This window comes from Colobus angolensis, unplaced genomic scaffold, assembly GCF_000951035.1.
Source record: "Colobus angolensis palliatus isolate OR3802 unplaced genomic scaffold, Cang.pa_1.0 Scaffold341, whole genome shotgun sequence".
NCBI classification, from domain to species: domain Eukaryota; kingdom Metazoa; phylum Chordata; class Mammalia; order Primates; family Cercopithecidae; genus Colobus; species Colobus angolensis.
Window position 1 is genome coordinate 447,224 of NW_012116722.1, and position 21,431 is coordinate 468,654.

The 21,431-nt window shown below is 39.8% G+C and overlaps 1 protein-coding gene across 1 annotated transcript in view; it reads right to left on the reverse strand.

The window, feature by feature from the left end:
• Positions 1-304: 304 nt before the first annotated feature.
• DROSHA (drosha, ribonuclease type III) overlaps positions 305-21,431 on the reverse strand; it is a 136,616-nt gene continuing 115,489 nt past the window's right edge. Inside the window, 7 exon segments of the mRNA XM_011952548.1 lie at positions 305-715; positions 4,969-5,015; positions 6,115-6,207; positions 8,306-8,409; positions 8,500-8,582; positions 10,013-10,154; positions 20,810-20,915. Of these exon segments, the coding sequence (XP_011807938.1) occupies positions 585-715; positions 4,969-5,015; positions 6,115-6,207; positions 8,306-8,409; positions 8,500-8,582; positions 10,013-10,154; positions 20,810-20,915 (706 nt within the window). The 3' untranslated portion in view covers positions 305-584.

A 21,431-nucleotide genomic window follows, 5' to 3' on the forward strand; every position in this document is an offset into this window, starting at 1 on the left:
ATCTATGTGACTTGAATATCAGTCTTTCCTCTTCTCCCATTAGCCAATTAATTGTTAAACGGATTCCTTCTACAAAACACTCACTGCTTAGAGAGAGGTAAGTTCAATATTTGCAGCTGAGAACTTGATACAACAGCCACCAGATGAAAGCTGAACAATCTACTTAAAAATCCAGAGATTTGAAAAAGTATAGATGTTACTAGAGCATAGTCAAAATGTCTAGTAAAGTCAATTTTTTACTTGTCAATTGAAAGTCTAGGGTCACAATCTGGGACAGAGGTGGAAAAACAGGATCTATTCCACATAGAATATGCTTCTTGAATTTTATTATTTAAAGAGCAAAACAAAAGGAAGTAATGCACACTCACCAAAGTCAAGTTTTCCATTAAATAGAAGAGAAATCTAATCCTTTGTAATAAAGACCATCCAGCTAAAAACAGATCATTAAAACAATAGCAATTTGACTTGTATTTTATTTCAATGAGCACACTTCATTCATTGTCCGTAGGAAAACTAGGCTAGGTCTCAACAGACAACAGTCGCACTACTGAGCAAGTAAATACTCCACACTTGCATGCCCTCCTTTATTTCTTGATGTCTTCAGTCTCATCTGGCTCTCTCTCTTGATGCTCTCTTTCCCACCTCATTTCTTTTAACTCTTGTCTGTACTTCCGTTCAATGAACCGCTTCTGATGGGCCATCTGGGGAAAATTATCTGACACAAGGAAATATATTTTATATTTAATAAAGGATAGCCAATAGTGCAAAGAGTGATGCAACTAAACATACACACATACAAATATACATGAATATGAAATGTGTATAATTATATTTTGTAAGGTACAAGATAGAAAATTGTTTTCTTCCCTTATTCTTTCATCACTCAAAAACACATCAGAAGTCTGGATGAGCACCCCGATTGTAAATTTCAATATCTGATGTGAACTTGGGTATAACAGGCACCGAACATACAGAAATGTCAAAACACAGACATGTGGCTTGGGAATGTTACTAAGCAGGTGCTTTAGCATCACTCTCCTAGCAACAGGTGACTTTCAGGGAGAAATGAAAGGATACAGTAAAATGGAGTCAGTTTTTGAAAAGCTCAAACTAAAAACTTCGAATGACATTATGACACCATTATTTACCAAGAATTAAAGTTTCAGAAAAGAACAAAGAAAGATCAGGTGGACAAAAAGAGGCCACATTCTAAGTCATTATGTCTGATCATTAACTTTTAAGCTTACAATGACAGGCCCAAAACTGTATCTGCAAAAGTAACTCAAGTAGAAAACTTATTGGGTCAAAGCGGACATATAACTTCATGTTTCAAACACATGAAGAATCCAAGATGTAGGAGAGCATGGCATGCTTGGGGGCAAGTTCATTTATTTCCTTTAAGGATGATGCCTAATGAAGTGGATCTACATATACAGCAGGCCCCTCATCAGTGACCCCGCTCTCCATGGTTTCATTTACCCGTGGTCGACCATGGGCTGAAAACAGGTGAGTAACGTAAAATAAGATATTCTGAGAAACAGAGACAGCAGACACAGCATACAATCAAGAGTACATTCACACAACCTTTATTACAGTATGTTGTTACTGTTCAATTTTATTTATTGTTAATCTCTTTCTGTATCTAATTTATAAATTACATTTCATCTTTCAATTAAATTTTGCACGTGTAGGGAAAAAATACAGCGTATATAATGTTCAGTTTTATCTGCGGTTTTAGGCATCCACTGGGGTCAAGCATCTCCCAAGGATAAGGACAGATGACTGTATAATATATCCTAAATTCTTTTTTCCCTATTATATTACACTATCCCTAAATTGTACAGTGTACCATCCTCGCAGTAGGTTGAAGAAAGGACAGGGTAGTAGGAAAAGCATCTGAAAGACAGGTGGGGAATCAGCAAAGACCTGATATGTCTGAGAGAGATTGATTGAATTAATTAATTAATGTATTTATTTAGAGATGGAAACTCACTCTGACGCCCTGGCTGGAGTGCAGTGGTGCAATCTCGGCTCACTGCAGCCTCCGCCTCCCAGATTCAAGTGATTCTCTGCCTCAGCCTCCCAAGTAGCTGGGATTACAGGTATGCGCCACCACACCCAGCTAATTTTTGTATTTTTAGTAGAGACGGGGTTTCACCATGTTGGCCAGGCTGGTCTCAAACTCCTGGCCTCAAGTGATCCTCCTGCCTCAGCCTCCCAAAGTGCTGGGATTACAGGCATGAGCCACCACACCTGGCCCAGAGATTGATTTTAAACAAAAGAGGAACATGACATCTGTATTTTGGAAATAAAACAGTAATAAAATCCTATTCCTGAACTGATCAAATTTATTCCTTATGTAGGTTTCAAATATAACTACTTTTTAAAAAATAAATCCCACTGAGTTAGCTGTAAAGCAAGTCTCTACAAAATGAACTCTGTTTCCTCAATAGTACAGAAGTATGTAATAATCCCCAGTAAATTCTACTGTAAAATCAAATTTGCATTTGAAAAACACAACTCAGATTTAACTATTGATAAAACTTTTTAAATATATCCTTATGGCCTTTTTCCTATGAAGCTATACTACATATATATGCAATGTAAATGTGTGTGTGTGCGTGTGTACATACACACGCACACACACACAAATATCTAGACACTTGAACATTTAAAATCATTTCCCTATCTACTCTTTTGGAAAGTACAGTATAGGTATGTAATATGCTTTTTTCACTTATTCTAGTATAAGCATTTTCTCATATCATTAGTTTTTAAAACCACTAATGGATACAACATTTGGATATAGCAAGGGTTGGTAAACTCCTACCCACAGGCCAAATACAGCTATCCATCTGTTTTTATAAATAAAGTTTTATTGGTAGACAGACACACCCATTAAATAGACACACTCATTAGTTTGCATACTGTCCAGGCCAGTGGGCTACAATGGCAGAGTTGAAGAACTGCGACAGAGACTGTATGGTCTGGGAAGTCTAAAATGCTTACTATCCAGCCCTTTACAGAAAATGTTTCCTAATCCCGGGATATACCACAATTTATTAAATATTTTCCTACTCTTAAACACGTAGTTTGATTTTTTTTCCTGCTATTATAAATCAAGTTGTCATGATTCTCATGGTACAAACTTTTTTGGAGAGGAGGGGAAGAGACAGGGTCTCACTCAGTTGCCCAGGCTGGAGTGCAATGGCATGATCATAGCTCACTGTAGTCACGAACTCCTGGGCTCAAGTGATCCTCTGGCCTCAGCCTTCCAAGTAGCTGGCACTACAGGTGCATGCCACCAAGCCTGGCTAATGTTTTTTGGGTTGTTTTATTTTTTTAAATTTTTTGTAAGGACAGGGACTCACTATATTCCAGGCTGGTCTCTAACTCTTGGCCTCAAGTGATCCTTTCCTTGGCCTACCAAGGGTATGAACTCCTTTAAGGACCTGCTACATACTGCCAAATTGCTTTCCAGTAGTTTAAACAACTCATTCCTATCAGTATGCAGGCCTGTCTCAGAACAGGTGATCTCTCCAGTACTGTTTTATAGTCGAAAACAAACAAAAAATGGAATCTCACTTTTATTTCACTCTGACTGCAAACTTATATGTACAATGGATGAAGTTCCTAATAGCCAACTTAAAACTCTGTGAAGAATCCATGGATGCTGGACCCTGGCAGTACCAGCTTCTGTTCCCACTAACCTCCCTGCCCCCGAACAGGAACCTTTGTCTGCTGATTTCCACTTGGCTCTTAGCCTGCTTGCCTTTCCTGGAATCTCTCCCATGCCTGAGGATTCTGGGCCTCTTCACTTTTAGCTTCCCGCACTGTGCTGTCTGCTACCTCATTTGGCGGGGTACTTGAAGCATAATAGAATTGCACTGTCATGTTGTGCCCACAGGTTCTGCTGTGCAGCACAATAGACCTCAGAAGAAAAATCCCTCGCACTTAAGCCTTCCGTTTACAAAAGACTATGCAATTTCCTACAAGGTCAATCATGTAATTGAAGTTTCTTCAACCCACGCATCCCACTCCTGGGAACCTATTCCACAGAACTAAAAAGCACCAGTATATAACATTTATTGGTAATGATGATTTAAAAAAAAAAGTGTCCACCAGTAATAAAAAGGCTGAATAAAATATAGCACTCCTCTAGCAGGAAATATTATGCAGCCACTAAGAATGAATTGGAGCTGTTTTCTATAATCTGCAGGACTGCTCATGATACATTATTGAGCAAAAAAAGGTATAGAGAAGTATGTAATAACAGCTCATTTAATAAAACAATGGCCAAAAACGAAAAAGAAAAAAACCTTCATAGGTATACTTTTCTGTTACAAGATTTTAGAGAATAGAGAAATGCATGAAAGAAAACACAGACCAGGCGCGGTGGCACACGCCTGTAATCCCGGCACCTTGGGAGGCAGAGGTGGGCGGATCATCTGAGGTTAGGAGTTCGAGACCAGCCTGGCCAATATGGTGAAACCCCGTCTCTACTAAAAAAACAAAAAAATTAGCTGGGGGTGGTGGGAGGCACCTGTAATCCCAGCTACTGGAGAGGCTGAGGCAGGAGAATCACCTGAACCCGGGAGGCAGAGGTTGCAGTGAGCCGAGATTGTGCCACTGCACTCCAGCCTGGGCAACAAGAGCAAAAGTCCATCTCGAAAAAAAAAAAAAGAGAGAAAACACAGCAGGTTATTCACACAGGTCACCCATGCTGAGATTAGGACTCTAAGCAAAAAAGGAAAATGCAAATCAAAAAGCACTCAGGAATACTTTTATTTTTAAATATAAGCCCATTTTAGAATGTCTCACATTCTACTATATTCTCTGTGAATAATAATTATGAAGAAAACAAGATCACATTTTATCAGTACTTACCATTTTTCTCCCTCCTCATTTTCTTTCCATAAAACACTCATTACATGATGAACATAATTATAGAAAAAGAAATAGGCTCACATTTTTCAAGGGCATCCATTGCTGCTCCCATTTCCGCTTGCTGAATACTATTACATAAAATAAAAGTAAGATACACTTTAATTTCAAGATTTTTTTTTTTTCCCAAAGATGCAACGTATGGTTACAAATTTTTCAGGCTGATTTTCACGTTTGGTGCATAAAATCTCCTCTGATTACTTCCACTGTCACACACTGAATTGCACAGATAGGAATATACACAAGAGCATGCAGAAATGTCGTTGATTTGCACAAAGCCTCCTTAAGTTATTCACTCCACACTTTAATACTGCAATAAAATGCCTTCCATTTATATTAGGTCTGAAGTATTTCATACTTAAGTTTGAATACCCTCACTGTAAAGTTTAAAGAGGAAAAGAATAAAAAAAATATATAGACAGGTTTCAGATCATTTCTCAGTTTAGGATATAGACTGGAGGGTTCAAAGAAAGGTGATAATATACATAATTCTTTTCACCTAAAGATTTCTACATAGCTCAGGTGAGTAGTAGTAAATCAAATGTCTAACAGAGCTGGGCACGGTGGCTCATACCTAAAATCCCAACACTTTAGGAGGCTGAGGCTGGGAGGGGGGACCACTTGAGGTCAGGAATTCGAGACCAGTTTGGCCAATATGGCGAAACCATCTCTACTAAAAATACAAACATGAGCGGGCGTGGTGGCATGTGCCTGTAATCCTAGCTTCTCGGGTGTCCGAGGCACAAGCAAAGGTTGCAGCGAATAGAGATCATGCCACTGCACCCCAGACTGGGCAACAAAGTGAGACTCTTATCTCCAAAAAAAAGTCTAATGGCTGTGTCATGTGCAACATGACACATCTTACATGCACAGCTTGCATCAAAGTGCACTCTGCTGGGTAACTAAAACTAGGCAGGCCTTCTTACCAGGTAATGTGGTTTTCTCAAGGTAGCTAAAGCCCCTTACACAATGGTATTCCCATTGTCCAGGGCTGATTCAGGGCTTGGCTTTGAGACAACTAATGTGGGGACATTAATCCCTGGAATTCACTTTGCTACTACTCTTGAACATTTTCTTCTCTGAGTTGAAAAAGACAGATGAGATACCAGCTAGGGAATGAGACACACAGGATGTTCACTAAAAGCAATTCCAGGTATTTTCTTCTCATACCTTGGTCCTTTCCCACAGCCTATTCTTTCTCCCTTGAAATAAACAGCCACAGTGTAGGTTCGGGCATGGGATGGGCCCACTGTCTGCAGAGTCCTGAAAGGGAAAAGAAAGAACATTTATTATGGTAAAGTGTTATTTGTCATGGTTACTATGAACTATGAGGAAAACCATGTACTTACTGCCTAGACAGAGGAAAGTAAAATAATAGGAAATGTGAAAATGGCAAAAAGGTAAAAAGCGTAAGTTTTTGATTTGCTAACCTGACAAATATCGAGAGCATTTGAAATAGAAATTCTTAAAAATTCTGCATTGCATTTTAATATTTATTCCCAAAGTAATAACATCCAAAGGCTAACAGTGAAGTATAAAATATTTTTAAAGAGTTTCTAAGTGTGCATATTCACAAACTTTTATCACGAAAAGAGCTCCAGTCTATTGCTTTTCAGTGCTAATCACAGCCTAAAACAATAAATATTGGGGTAATACACTTCAAGCCACATCTAATTGCTTTCACATCCTTTATGGATTCTTTCTAATGTCTGGTATCTTATCTAAAAGATCAGAAAATGTATTTAATTTCTGAAACATCTGAGATCACTTCAAAGGTATGCTTTAATGCCAAGTACACAACACAATCGCCAAAAAAACAAAGCTCCAGGTACTCTTGTATTTTAATGACATGGTGCAGATTTCAAATGCAGTAAAACTGATAACTTCATGGAAAAGGGAAATTAAAAGTAGCCAACAAAGATAATGGAATAAACATAGTAATCTTTAAAAAAAAAAAAAAATGTAAAACAACCCCATGATCTTGATAAAAAGAGCAAACTCATCTTGTACTTTCATTTGGGGGATTTATAAGAAGGGAGCATAGCAATTTCCTTTGTGTTCATACGCTCCATGGGATGAATGCACGAGTCGCTTCTTGAAGGTAGTACTTATTACAGTGATCATGCCTGTGCTGTGGGAAGTTTAGCATCCTCATTTTATTTATTGAACCTTAATTATCACTCAGATGAGGAAATGCTATGAGCCTTTCATAGAATACAGTTTGGATATTCATTATGCTTATCAGGCACATAATAAAGTGCTATTTCTAAACATTTGGGGCTTTTTTCCCCCAATAAATAAAGGAAACATTGTTTAGCAGTGACAGCTTCTTGGCGTAATTTATAGTAGCTTGCTGTGGGGTGACTCAACCTCTTCTCCTGGCCTTCGTTTTTCTTTAGCAAAAAGGCCTATAAAGTGTTGTGACTGTTAAATAAAAACATGTGAAAAGATTGAAAATTCCCAACTGCCAGTCTAATGTTTTTCCTTGTGTATTCTGAAATTTGAGAAAGTCCAAAGGGGAGCTTTTACTCCATACAGAACACACACACAGATGTGTGTGCTTGCAACTGTGTATGCAACCACCCGGGGTGAAACAGTTTTGAAATAATCTTTCAACATCCTTAAAATCACATACCCAGACAATACCTTGAGATGCAACCCACCTATTTCAATAATCCTTTCATTTTGTAATTCCACTTTGAAAGCATCTTCTTAATCAACCTATGTGTGTCGCAAGATACTCTACTTCAGAGCTGAACCTCCTGTTTTCATCAAAACAGGTATTAAGTGGTGTAGTGACCCACTACTTACTTACATTCGTTTTTAATGACTTTTGGCTACCACTCAAAGGATAAAGATATTCAAAGTACGTGATGGCTTTTGATACATATTCTGAGAAGAAAAGTTCCAAGTTGAAGCTAATAGGGGTTCAGGGAAAGTGCAGAGAGGCACCCAAATATTGATACAAATAATCATACATGATCTTCTCATCTGGAGGCACAGCCCGGCAGAAGTTACAAGCAAGAAGACAAATACACAAATGTAGATAAAAATCACTGAATCCAAATTTTCTTTTCGATCTCATAATCTTAGTTTGTCTCCCTCCCAGGCAGTAGTTACAGAGATTTTTAGGAATGGGAGAGAGCACAGGGATAATGGAGTGGGACCCACTTATTACAGCTAAGACTGAGAGCCCCAGCGAGTTTCCCTGTGGGGCCCAAAGTCACACTGACAGTCAAGAAGTCTCAATCCTGGGCTCCTGTCATGATCACCCCTCAATGACTGGTTCTTCAAGGCACATGGAAAGTCAATTCTAGGCATGCTGGATCCAACCAATGGCCTGCAGGCAGCAAGTACTTACTTGTACAGAGGAATGTCTGGCTCTTTTCCTTCTGTTCTAAGTGTCAAGCAACACTGCTGAAGCTGGGATTTGGGGTCATTCCAATCCTGATTCAAAATGAACTCCTGTGGAAGTCCCCAAAAACTCATTAGTAACGGGTTCTGGAATCACCAAACATAAAGCAGACCACTAATTCAAACTTTATATGAGCTTACTTTCAATCGTGGAAAGAAGCAGACATTCATGAAAGTATGAACATATTCCAAATCCTTATCAATGTACAGCGCTGCAATAAATGCTGGGGAAAAAAGGATACTTTAAAATAAACCACAATCACTGCCATTTATCAGAAAGAGTAAGAGACCTAGACTTTTAAGCAAAATTTTAGTAACAGTTTCAACTTCCAGGCCCTCTTTGTTTTTTAGCGTTACCATTTCATCTTTCCCCACTTTTTATCATTAATATCAGAAGCAGCAAGAGATATGTAAGATGCAAATCATAGAGTACAAAGACCAAACTGCATTTAGCTAAGGGCTAAATGAATAGTTAGTCTAAAAGGTACACAGAATGCCGCTGTATATCAGGGAAAACATGCTATCTGAGCACCCAACCCTGTTCACATCAAATAAGTCAAAATACTACTTGAAGATTAGATATGATGCCAGAATATGCACATTCTTGGGTCTGGTCACTGTCAACACCAATCCTGAGATCCCCTGTTTTATAAGGATTCTGTTAAATTTCATGAGCAGAAATGGGATAATTTATAGATTGAATCTGCCCAAAAAGAGAAAAACTTAACACTGATCTTAATGACAACAATATGTCAAATTTTGCATGAATAAATGGTGACCCCCTAGGATGACTTCATTTAAAGGTACCTCAACAAAGCAAACAAATGGTGCATTTTCAAAAGAAGGAATAAAAATAGCTTTCATTGAGCTAAAAAAGAAAAAAAAGTAAGAATGATCTCTCAATTTAATTTTTATGTGATTTTCATCTTTAAATTACTTTTCTTTCATTGAAAAAAGTTCTTTTAAGTTCCTTAGTCAGAATGCCTTTGCACTTTGTAAATAAGCTGGTTTTGCATGGTAGACTTTGATACTTGAATATAATTCCAATTGTCAAAAATACTATAACATTAAAAAAGAAAGAAAGTTCTACGGCTCAGTGAATGGCCCACTTATTTTGAAGTAATACAAACAATACAACTATGTGTATAATCCTTTCATTAACTATAATAGGATTATTTACAATGCTACCAGACCATATCAGAAACTGCAAAAGATGACATTTGTCCGCAGAGCTTTGCACTCATTCAAAACAATGGATAATAGTTTTAGTATTTAGTGAATAAATTACCCTTCTTTCTTCTGTGCCCCTATATGAAGGCTGCTGGGTGGCAAAAAGGCTCTGATTCACAACAACTCATCTTCATATCCTATTACTGTTTCACACAAAGGGATGTGGTAGCTGAGTGTTAGGATGGAGGGGTATGTGTTGGGGGTACCACTGAGCATAGATTGAACATAAAATTCATTATTCACATGTCTTAGTTTCAAATTATTTTCCTTCAGAAAAGCTTTGGTAAAAAGCATAAATAAAAATTAAAATAGCAAAAAAGGTTTCTTTAGCCAGAACATAATAATTATGAGAAGGAGGACAAATACGGTTACTTGGACTTAAACTCTGAACCTGAAGGTTGAGAGAAAAGTGTGTGACACTCACATTCCAAAAGGTCCGCCAAGGTCTTGGTGCGAAGGGCCACGGGCCTCTTGGTCTTGTCGTTGGTTATGGCGTACTCCTGCATGCCCAGCTCCTCCGCTACCTTAGCCTGAGTTCTATTATTCACCAAAGAGCTTCGCAACAACTGCCCAAAAGGAATAGGGGTACATTGAGAACACATTTCATTTCTGACCTCTCTTATTCCTGGGTTGGACCCAACCAGCCTGAGAGGATCTCACTGACGGGGACACCAAAATAAGTGAGGTCTAGGTCTTCAACCATCACCCAGATGACGGTGATATGCTCCATGCCCGTCTACCTTCTCCTTAGTAACGTGCTCCACTCTGCTATCCTGGATTTTTACCTTACTAACATAAATGGCTCATTTACTTCTTTAGGAGCAGTGGGGCGGGGTTGTGCGGGGGGCAGGGATGTATAGTATGACTTAAGGTCATAGCTTCTAATAAGTTTAATGCTACTAAATCAGGAAGCATTAAGAGTTCTAAAAATCAATTTTATTAAAGTATAACTTACATTCAATAAAATGCACCCATTTTCAGTGTACAGTTAGATGAGTTTTGAGAAACATGTACATTTTTATCACTCCAAACAAATTCCCAGCATCTCCATGCAGTGAATCCTTCCCAACCCCTGATCAGGCAAACTCGGCCTGCTTTCTGTCACTGTACATTAGTTTTAAAGGATTCTTTTTTAAAAGTCTAAAATAAGCTTCAAGTTTCATGGCACTGATGCTAATTTTGATATTATAGGACGTAAGTGAGGTTTAAGTAAATATTATGAAAAGATTTAAATTATTTACATTTTTACTTTTATTATTAATTTTAAAGATTTATGGTATCTAGCTTGAGTCTCAGTTTTTCATACTGATAATCCTTTTTTTTTTTTGAGACAGGCTCTTGCTCTGTTGCCTAGGCTGGAGTGCAGTGGTGCTCCAGCTTGGCCCACGGCAACCTCCACCTTCTGGACTCAAGCTATCCTCCCACCTCAGCCTCCTGAGTAGCTGTACTATAGGCGTCTGCCATCATGCCCAGCTAATTTTTGTATTTTTTTGTAGAGACAGGGTTTCACCATGTTGCCTAGGCTGGTCTCCAACTCCAGAGTTCAAGTGATCCACCCACCTTGACCTTCTAAATTGTTGGGATTTACAGGCGTGAGCCACTGCACCCGGCCCATACTGGTATCCTTTGTCTCTAATCAAATTAAAATATAATTTTCATATTTCAACTTTAGGAATTCAAAACAAAAATTTCTACTAGGAATTTCATCAGACAGCTAAGAGTCCTCCAAGAATTATCCAACTAGTAACACTATACGCTGCATGAAAATTATGCAACAAATCCATTATAGAAGTGTCCACAAAACAAGTATGGTTTAGGCATTTAACACTCATTAACCACTCACGAGGGAAGAGGAGAGGAGGACAGCTGGGAGCAAGTAAGTACATACAAAGATAGGAACTCACCAAACAAAAATGGAACATAATCATCCCTGATCTCTAAGATTTGGGAGAATAATGCATCTACAACTACAACTTTTCTTAGAATACATATAACAAATTCTTGGTCTATTAAAAAACTTCCTGCTAAGAAACATTCCTGAAAACAGGGACGAGGAGCAGGACGCAGCTGTGAGTTGTGCTGGTATTCCACTCCCTGCTGTTCCATGTCGCACTTTCTTTATTAGATGCAAGTTTTATATGCTCTGTGGCTCCATGGTGTCAACAGAGCTTATGAAAATCAAGATTTATCCTCAGTGTCTGATAGTGAATCCTTGACAATAGATAAATAAGAAACAATATGTTCTTAATTTGTCTGACAATGATTCATGAAGCAGAAATATAACTTGATCTTCATAAGCCATGCTTGCTGTTGAATTTCAGACTATTATTCTTTGCCTGTCTCTGCTTTGTTTCCTCCTCCTATCTCCCCCTTAGCCCCATCTTTTCTTCAATATAGAGTTTCACTGAAATTAACATCCACAGAGGAGCTGAAAATGAAAAGGCTAGCATGTAACATTAATAGAAGACCCAACCAGTAAGGAGCCCACTAGCCTAATATCTTGTAATTATGGAATAATTGAGCTGAAAGTGATATATCTTTTTTGGTTTGGATTTCAAATGGGGATGGGGAGCTTTCCTAAAGTAGAGGCTGTGGGGGAATAGGATGGCTACTGTGGGAACAAGGCTATGCTGAATAAGGTGGGTCCTCTCCGAATACATGCTGTCAGTATGGGAGGAAAACGCTTTAAGCCATGTACATGGAATGTTCATGCCTCAGATACAACAAGCCCGACACACACATGAGCACACACAAATTATGACACATCACTGGCTGCCAGGCCCCAGCTGCCACCTTCCAGTGTCAGGGCCCCTCACTCAGTGCTGTACTGATGGGGAAGGAGGAAAGCAGTGAGGATGGAATCAGAAATGCTTCCAGTTTTATTTCAGATAAGCCCTGACAGGTCTTAAAGCAGAAGGGTGGCCAATAATAAGTGAGATCTGTAAGTTTTTGCCAAAAACCCAGAGGCTGAACCAAAAGTCAGTGGGGGAGAAGGAAGCTATACATCATCCATATTCTCATCGTCAGTTTAAATTTAGAAAATGAGTTGAAAAGAGAGAAGACCTTGCTCTTTACCTAGACAAGAAAGTCTGAATGGCAGTTCTCTAAATGACAACTTTCATCCTTGTCCTTTGCTGAACTCTACTTCATAATGAATCATGTTATTTGCCAAAGAACACGACCCAGGGGGATCAGCAAGAAAGAAAACCTGAGGTTACAGCAGTTCAGTGCACCAGTGGTGCAGGCCAATTACATGCCAGGCCCTGTGCTGACAGCTGAAGATCCTGAGAGGAGCAACGTGCTGCTGCTGCCCTCAGGAACTGACACCCTCCTCAGAAGTCACACGCAGACCGGCTGTTGCAATGCACTGTGGTGGCCGCAGTGCCAGCACAGAGACTGCAGGTATACACAGGTGCTCCTCTAGACCTCAGCCTTCCAGGGAGGCCTCCTGGAGGAGGGCTGACATTTGAGTAAAAGCATTTCAGGGCTTCATTTTCCTGGCTGTAACACCAGAATCATAAGGTGCTTCTGAGAAGCTGGTGCCCAGGCTTCTTTCAAGAACCAACGAATCAACATTTCTGGAGATCTAACTTTTGAAAAGATTCATGTAGGTGGATTCCAATGAACACAGAATCAGAACTGAAAAAGACTGAGTCACCCAGTTGAGAGAAGGGTGGGAAAGGGTTTCCAAGGAAGAGAGAGCAGCTATGGCAAATGCAAGGGGCCATTACACAGCAAGGTGACTGCTGGGTGGACCTGCAGGGGAAATCAGAGCCAGGTGAGGAGAGCTGATGCAGTGAGGCTGGCAGGTGATGTAAAGAAGCCTGAGCTTTCCTGTAGGGGAAGAGGAATCCCAAAAGGTATCAAATGGGGGCAGTTGTGAGGTAACTTTTTTATATTTTACAAAGATTATTTTGGCAGAAGGATTTAAATAGGGGCAAGACATGAAGTTGAAAAGCCTGTAGATGGTGACATTATAAATTACTATTTTACAAAGAGGAAATATCTATATATTTTAGTGGAAATCTAGAAAATAAACCTTAAGCACCCAATTGAGCAGAAAACAGTTATCAGACTATTTTGCAAACAATGCCTTGCATTAGAGATAGCAAAAAGCGAAAGATTTCGCACCAAGTTACCTGGGTTCAAACTGTGGCTCTAGCACTTCCTAGCTAAGTGACCCTAAGTTATTAAATCTCTCTGAGCCTCAGTTTCCTCATCTATAAAATGGAGAATGTAGTGCCTAGCTCTCAGGGTTGTTTTGAGAATTAGAGTGAATGACATATAATCTAACTACAATGACTGGCACATGATAAACACAACAGAAATGTTAGCTGTTGCTGTGTTATCCACAACAGCATCATCACAATTAGACAAAACATGTTTGCTCTTCAGTTATGGGGAAAAGTTTCTAGAAAATTCCAAGAATTCCTCTGAATTTGTTTTCAATGTAAAATGTTTTCGATACCTGTCCTGTCCACTCACTGTCCTCAAAATTCCCCATTTTACCAGGTGCTGATCTGTCCTTAACAACTTTTAAAAAAATACTTCCAAAAAGACCAAGTTTAATTTGAAATCACCAGAAACGACTAAGAATGCTATAATTAAAGCTCTCTGTAAACCTGAGAAAAGGACTGCTGATTTCCTGGTGCAATGTCACAGACCAGTGTAAATATCCCAGATCTCAAACTCTGGTATTGAGAATCCAGGGTGTTTTCTATTATCCCAGCAGAGCAGTCTTTCATCATTACTTTAAACTTTCATAAGAAAGAGATTTATTCGTTTAAATAAAACATACATATTGACAATCTTCCTTCAAGTTCCCTATTTCACTCTTGAATCTAAAGAGAAAAACCACAGTTGGCGGATGAGCTACCAAAGAGGGCCACCTAGTGTAAAATAAGCAGACTGTGATTTATTATTTTGAGGGCTTTAATATAAGAACACAGGGTGAAAGCAGAATATACTATTGAAAGTGACAGTGATATGCCACACAGGTCTATTATACCGAGAGTGGTCACCAGATGGTCTCCATTTCCCGTGACAACTAAAGAAAAGGTACATAAATGCTAGCAGGCAAATACAGGTCAGATACAAAGAGCCAAATTATGTCAGTGACAGAAATCCTCAAACAGGAGGCTGTGGAATCTATCTTCTCAATGAGATCTTTTAGATAAAATACCTGTTTGTCTGAATGATTTATGCTCAGTGCTGTGTGGAAGCAGCAGGGCAGGATTAGATCACTGGTTCTTGAGCTTTGTATCTGTAATCCTTGCTGTCTTTCCCATTATCCCAAATCATTAAAAACAAACAAAAATTGTAGGTTCATCACCACTATAGTGCATGCCACCATTGGGTACAGTGCCTTGCACACAGTAGGCATGGAGATTAGCAACTATTTTTAGCACACAGTAAAGGCTAAGAAAAGAAGAATGATACAGAGGAGAAAACTCCTATGGCTGAAGATTTCCAAGTGTTACATGACAGGCATCCTGGCCTGTGTAAATACTTTCTTTGAGGCGTTTTCACAATTTATACTTTGACCCTACTGCATACACCATCCTGAAAACTAAAAACTTCAGCATATGAAACAGAACTTCTTCCCTCTATAGTCCAATGCAGACTCAATTATCCTAGAACAATTGGATAAGCCTAACACTCCTTCCCGAGTAGGCCTTTTTGAATAGCCAACTTACAGAACAGAATGTTTTTCCCCATCAGCATTCAAACCTTGAAAACCATATTACATTTGCTCAATTGTCCTTATTCCCTTTAAGTGTGCAAGGGAATGGCTCAAAGCTAATTAATGCCTCCCAATGTGAATTACTGTAGCTGTGTGCTCTTTAATCACAATAATGAATCATTTGCCATCCCCCCACCAATCCAACTGCAATAAGTAATCCTCTCCAAATTTTAAATTAATTTTAATCCTTAGACACTCATAAGTCAGTCCTCTTCTTCCCTTATACATAAAGCAACAGTCCACTTCCCTCCAGTGCCACTGCCTCTTCCCTCTTGACTTAGCTGACTGCACAACTGTCACTCTTTTATTTACTTAGCAAAGATGTACTGAGGGCCTATCATATGCCAGGATGAACAAAAACATGCTCTCAAAGAACTTCTAGTCTACTGGGATATGCAAAGTGAAGTTAAAGGCCAGGAAGGAAAACAACACAGAATTTTGATGGGGAGGGGGTGGAGGGTGGGGAAGGATGGTCAGGGAAAGTTTCCCCCACATCCAGAAGTCACACCAGAAAGGACATCTAAAGGAACAGTAGAAGATACCAGGCACATGAGAGTAAGGGCTAGAACAGAACAGCTTCCAGGGGGAGGAAGAGCATACACGAAGGCCTGCTGGCAGGAGAAGGCCTGGAGAAATGCAAACAGCAGCCCAGTACAGAGGTGCAGAGCGGGAAGAAGAGCCTGTGGTACGAGGCTGGGCAGGCGGGCAAAGCCACACCACCCAGGGCTTTGCCTGTTCTTCAGAAACTATCTGAAGAGTGACCGGGCGCAGTGGCTCAAGCCTATAATCCCAGCACTTTGGGAGGCCGAAACAGGGGGATCACGAGGTCAGGAGATCGAGACCATCCTGGCTACCCCGGTGAAACCCTGTCTCTACTAAAAAATACAAAAAACTAGCCGGGTGAGGTGGCGGGCGCCTGTAGTCCCAGCTACTCGGGAAGCTGAGGCAGGAGAAAGGCGTAAACCTGGGAGGCGGAGCTTGCAGTGAGCTGAGGTCGCGCCACTGCACTCCAGCCTGGGTGACAAAGCAAGACTCCGTCTGAAAAAAAAAAAAAACAAAACAAACAAACAAAAAAAAAAACTAAAAAGCAACTGTAGAGAGTTAAGCTGGGATAGGATGATCATTCAGTCAAAGCTTTCTTGCTGAGCACTGATATGCCAGGTACTTCCCAGGGACCCAGGAAGCAGGAATGGAGAAAACAAACAAAAATCCTGGCCTTCACGGAGTTTACACTCTGATGGGAGAAGACAGACAGTAAACAAGTACATTACATACTATATGCTAAGGAGGAAAAAGATGAAAGGTTCCAGGCTGAGGAGATGTGCTAGGGACAAGGGGAAGTGGTTGTCTATTTATTCAGGGTAGGTTAAGGAAGGCTTTATTGATAAGACATCTGAACAGAGACCTGAAGGAGGTGAGCAATTTGGCTGTATAGACTACCAGGAGAACAATACTGCAGCCAGATAAAATACACGTGCAAAGGCCCTGGGGCAAGGGCTTGCTTAGTGTCCTGCAGGAGCTGGCATAGAGGCCAATGTTAACAGTCTACGAAACAGTCAGAAACAGGGAGCCAGTTCATATAAGGTGACTGTAACAACATTGTCTTTTACCCTTGAGATGGGAAGGTTTGGGAGGTTTTGTGCAGAAGAGGAATGTAATCTGGCTTCTCTTTACAAATGATCCCTCTAGATGTGCTGAAAATTGACTAGGGCCCGGGGGATGAACCAGTTGGGAGGTTGTGGCTAATAATCTGAACTACAGTGGCTCAGACCAGGTGATAACAGTAAAAGTGGTCAGAATCTACACAGAACTTAAAACAAATTTACAAGAAAAAGGAAAGAGAAAAGGCCAAAGACACAAATTAGGAAGTAGTGTAAAGATGTATTCAAAGCCATGAGACAGACAGAATGAGATCAGCAGAAGCTGACAGAGAGGAGGTCTGACGACTGAGAACTGGGCCACTCCAGTGTTAATAGGTGGGGAGAGGAAGAGAAACAACCAAAGGGGACTGAAGATGAATGGCTGGTGTCGTCACAGTGTAGTCACTATAGATGAAAGGCCAGTGTAGATTTGTTGTGAAGAGACTCCTTTGACTGCAGCATGTAAAATGGATTGAGCAGGGGCATGAGTTGACATAGGAAGACCAGGGTAGGAAGCTGCAAAACTGACTTCACAAAGGCCTGAGATCTGGGCCTCTTGAAGGATTTCTGCCTGAGAGGCTGTCCATCTCTCAGATAGAATTCAAAAATGCCCGTAAGAACAGCGAAGGCAGGCTTTTCAAGTATTAGGATACATCCAGGAGAAACCTGGGGACTCCAGGAGCACCCTCCACTCACGGGAAGATGCTGCACTGCCTTATGTTTTGCATGAACACAACCTTCAGATTCCTATCCTTTGCAATTTAATAAACGTCACTTCTTTCAACTGGGTCTCTATCAATCACACTGTGTGTGTGTGTGTGTGTGTGTGTGTGTGTGTGTGTGTGTGTGTCACACACAGAGAGAGACAGACAGACAGAGGAGAGTCTTGCTGTGTTGCCCAGCCGGAGTGCAGTGGTGCAACCACAGCTCCTGGGCTCAAGTGATCCTCCCATTTCAGCCTCCTGAGTAAATGGGGCTACAAATGCATGCCACTCTACCAAGCTAGTTTTTTTATTTTATTGTAGAGATAGAGTCTCATTATGTTGTACAGGCTGGTCTTGAACTCCTGGGCTCAGGCAATCCTCCCAGGTTGGCCTCCCAAAGTGCTGGGATTACAGGCACAAGCCACCATACCTGGCCCTTGTGATGTTTTGATAGTTATGCAGAAATTAAATTGCAGTGGTCTAGGTGACTAAGGATGGTAGGGAGGATGTGGGTGACAGAAAAAAGGTCATAAGAAAGAGGATAAATTAAAGAAATACTTGAGGAGTAAAACTGTCAGGGCTTGTGAATGGACTGGGATATAGAAAAGGGAGATAGAGAGAGGCATCCAAGATGCCTCCTAGGTTTCTGACATGCAACACTGAATGGGTGGTGCCACCGTTCAATTAGGGAATACTGGACGAGGACCCAGGCAGGAGACTATAAATTCGGTCTTACATGTGTTGAGACACTGAGAAGGCAGCTAGGGCTGGAACTCAGAAGGCAGACAGAATTGAAGAGACCAGTTTAGAAGTCATCTGCCAGTAAGATGAAACTGATGACATACATTGAAAAGACTGGTAGCAGAGATTAAAAAGAGAACATGGCCTAAGAGTGAGTGTTTTAGATATGGACTGTTTATTAGCCATGAGACTAAGATGTGTCTGCAAAGCAAGCTGAGAAAGAGTAGCTAAAGAGGTAAGAGGAAACCCAGGAAAGTGCATCATGACAGAAGCCAACAAAGCTTGTATTTCAAGGAGGAGGGAGCAGCCATGTTAATGCTGATGGGAGTTGGTATCTGTTAGAATCTGCGTTTAGCTTATTCTTTGTCTTGCCCGCAGATCTGCTGGTCCTGCTGATTTCTACCAAAGCATTCTGTGAATATAATTCAAAAAGCCTTCACATAATTTTATCATTTGTCCACACCATTCTAATAAGCTAGTCAAAAACTTTCTAATATTAAGACAGCAGGGCTGTTAAATTCATTTTGGATAAAACTACACTTCTGGCATTGCCGTGATTTTGGAAAGAACACAGAACTAGAGTCTCTCATCTAGTCCTAGTTTTACCTTTCTCTAGATCATGGGCAGGACTCATGCCTTTCTGAGTTTTGGTTTCCTTACTGTTCAATGCTGGGGGTAGGGGAGTGGGGTGGGAGGGGAAATGTATGCAGTGAGCAGGTGGGAAACAATAAACTTCCCATCTCTGTAAGATCCTAGAGTTCACAGTTAATTTTGTAGGAATACCAGAGGAAATGTGTATATTTAAAGCAAACATTTTCAAAAGTGGCCTTTATAGGGCCCTAAGACAAATTACTACTTCAAACTATTTAGTTGGTTTGGCCATTTCTCAGGCCAGCCAGATACTCTGACACGTATGAAGTGTCAGAGGATATTGAACATGCAATTTATTGTTTTTCTAATGAACAGTGAGATACTAGACAACAGTTCATTTCTAAAAAATGTTCACATCTTCTTATGAATACTGTCATGAAAAACTCTTTCTTGTCCACCTAAAAACAGTTAACTTTAAATGGTAATCAAACTGTTAATATAAAAAAGAGTACTGCTGATTCCTCAGCACTTATGATGGAACTCAAGAGATACTCATTGAGTGAATGAATGCTAGGCTTAGAAATTCCACTGAAAAATGACATCTTAACAGCCAAGTCACCATATTCTCTCTAGTTCCAATATTTATGTCTCGCATAAACTATTTCCAGGGCTCACAGTTACAAAGATAAAATCCAATTCTATTCAAAGCAGAACACACGTAAAAACCGTAGAGATGCAAAGTTTGAAAGACTTGTTATCTGCTTCAACATAATAAAGACAGACTGCAACTAAGTATCTTGTAGTGTACCAATATTTTTCTTTGCCCAATAAAGTATTTGCTTTCTCAATGTCCAGTCCTCAAGAGACTTCTCAAAGGTTACTCCTTGTGCCTTAAGAGATTATCATGACCTCCTTCTGGACGTTTTGTTCGCCATTTCAGGATATTATTGACTGGTTTTACAAAGTAAAAAAAGTACGCAGCAAATAAAAAAGCTCACGAAAGTTTTATAAAATGAAACCAAAATTAAGAGGCATGGGGACCATTTCACTTTGTTTACAAATCAAACTTGTCTCTTTAACTCCCTTTCAACTCTGCCATGGTCTAACCAAACTAAGTCCCTACTGCGTCTCAGTCTTCTCATTTTTTTATGCCATGCCTTTTTGTTCTGCAGTCCCAGTGTGTGTACTGCCCTTGCATAGACATTTCTTCCCACCAAATCCCAATGGCCAAATCCCAACCGTCTTTAAAGCCTCAAACATCATTATACCCATGAAGCCTTCTTTGAACTCCACAGAGAGAAGAAACCTCGTATTTTCCTAAACTGCTCAAGTGCAGCAATTTACCTAGGCTTCTTTATAATATTTAACATGTTCTACCTTGCATTTAGTTATAGTAACTTATGCTTTCTATGGTTCCAGGTTTATACATGTGTATCTACATGTATAAACACATGATATATAGAGAGTATAGTCTTCATTTTGTGGTTATTTATTTAAGCTTTAATCTCTAATAATTTTTAAGCTCCTTGTAAACAGACTTGGTGTCAATTTATCTTTGCTCCTTCCATGAGGCCTAGCTCAATATTTTGCAGAGCAGGCAGTCAGTAAATAAAGGAGTATAAAATGAGCTCTCATTGCGTATGTCCTTTGTATACAATTTGCACAATGAAATGAACAAAGCCATATGATAAGCTAAAGTCACTAAGAGTAAGAAATCAATCACATAGACATATATTTGACCCCTCTAATCTTCACTGTCTTTTACAGCAATCTTATTGGAGGAAGTGATTTAACAAACTCACAGTTAAGTGTCCTTCATGATGATCTGGGAAATGAATGAATAAGTACTCTGTGGCTACCAGCTGCATTATGGAGTCACCTAGGAATTCCATTCTCTGATTGTGGCCTCTGGAAAAAGAAATATCAAAGTAAAGAAATCAATAACCATTTATAGTTTTCAAAAAAACACACCCAGAATTTTTAAAAAGGCATGACTTAAAAAGACAATGTGTTCATTTTGTTTTAAAGCACAAAACCAAATACAATTCCCTAAGGCCCCTCGATTGAGAAGAGATCTGAGTTAATATAGGTTGAGTTTTAAAGAATAAAGTGAATATTATCTAAGCATTAAACGATTGCCAAAATCAAGACTGGTAAACACTGCCTGGTCAGAAGCTGAAGAGCATAAATTGAAAAATCAAGCATAATACAAACAACAATCTTGAAAGAAAGCAAACAGGTCCAAGAATTTTCTTTGCTAAACTTATTGAAATATATACTCTGGCCGGGTGCAGTGGCTCATGGCTCTAATCCCAGTGCTTTGTGAGGCTGAGGCAGGTGGGTCACTTGAGCCCAGAAGTTTGAGATCAGCCTGGCAACATGAAGAAACCCCATCTCTACAAAAAAAAAAAACAAAAAACAAAA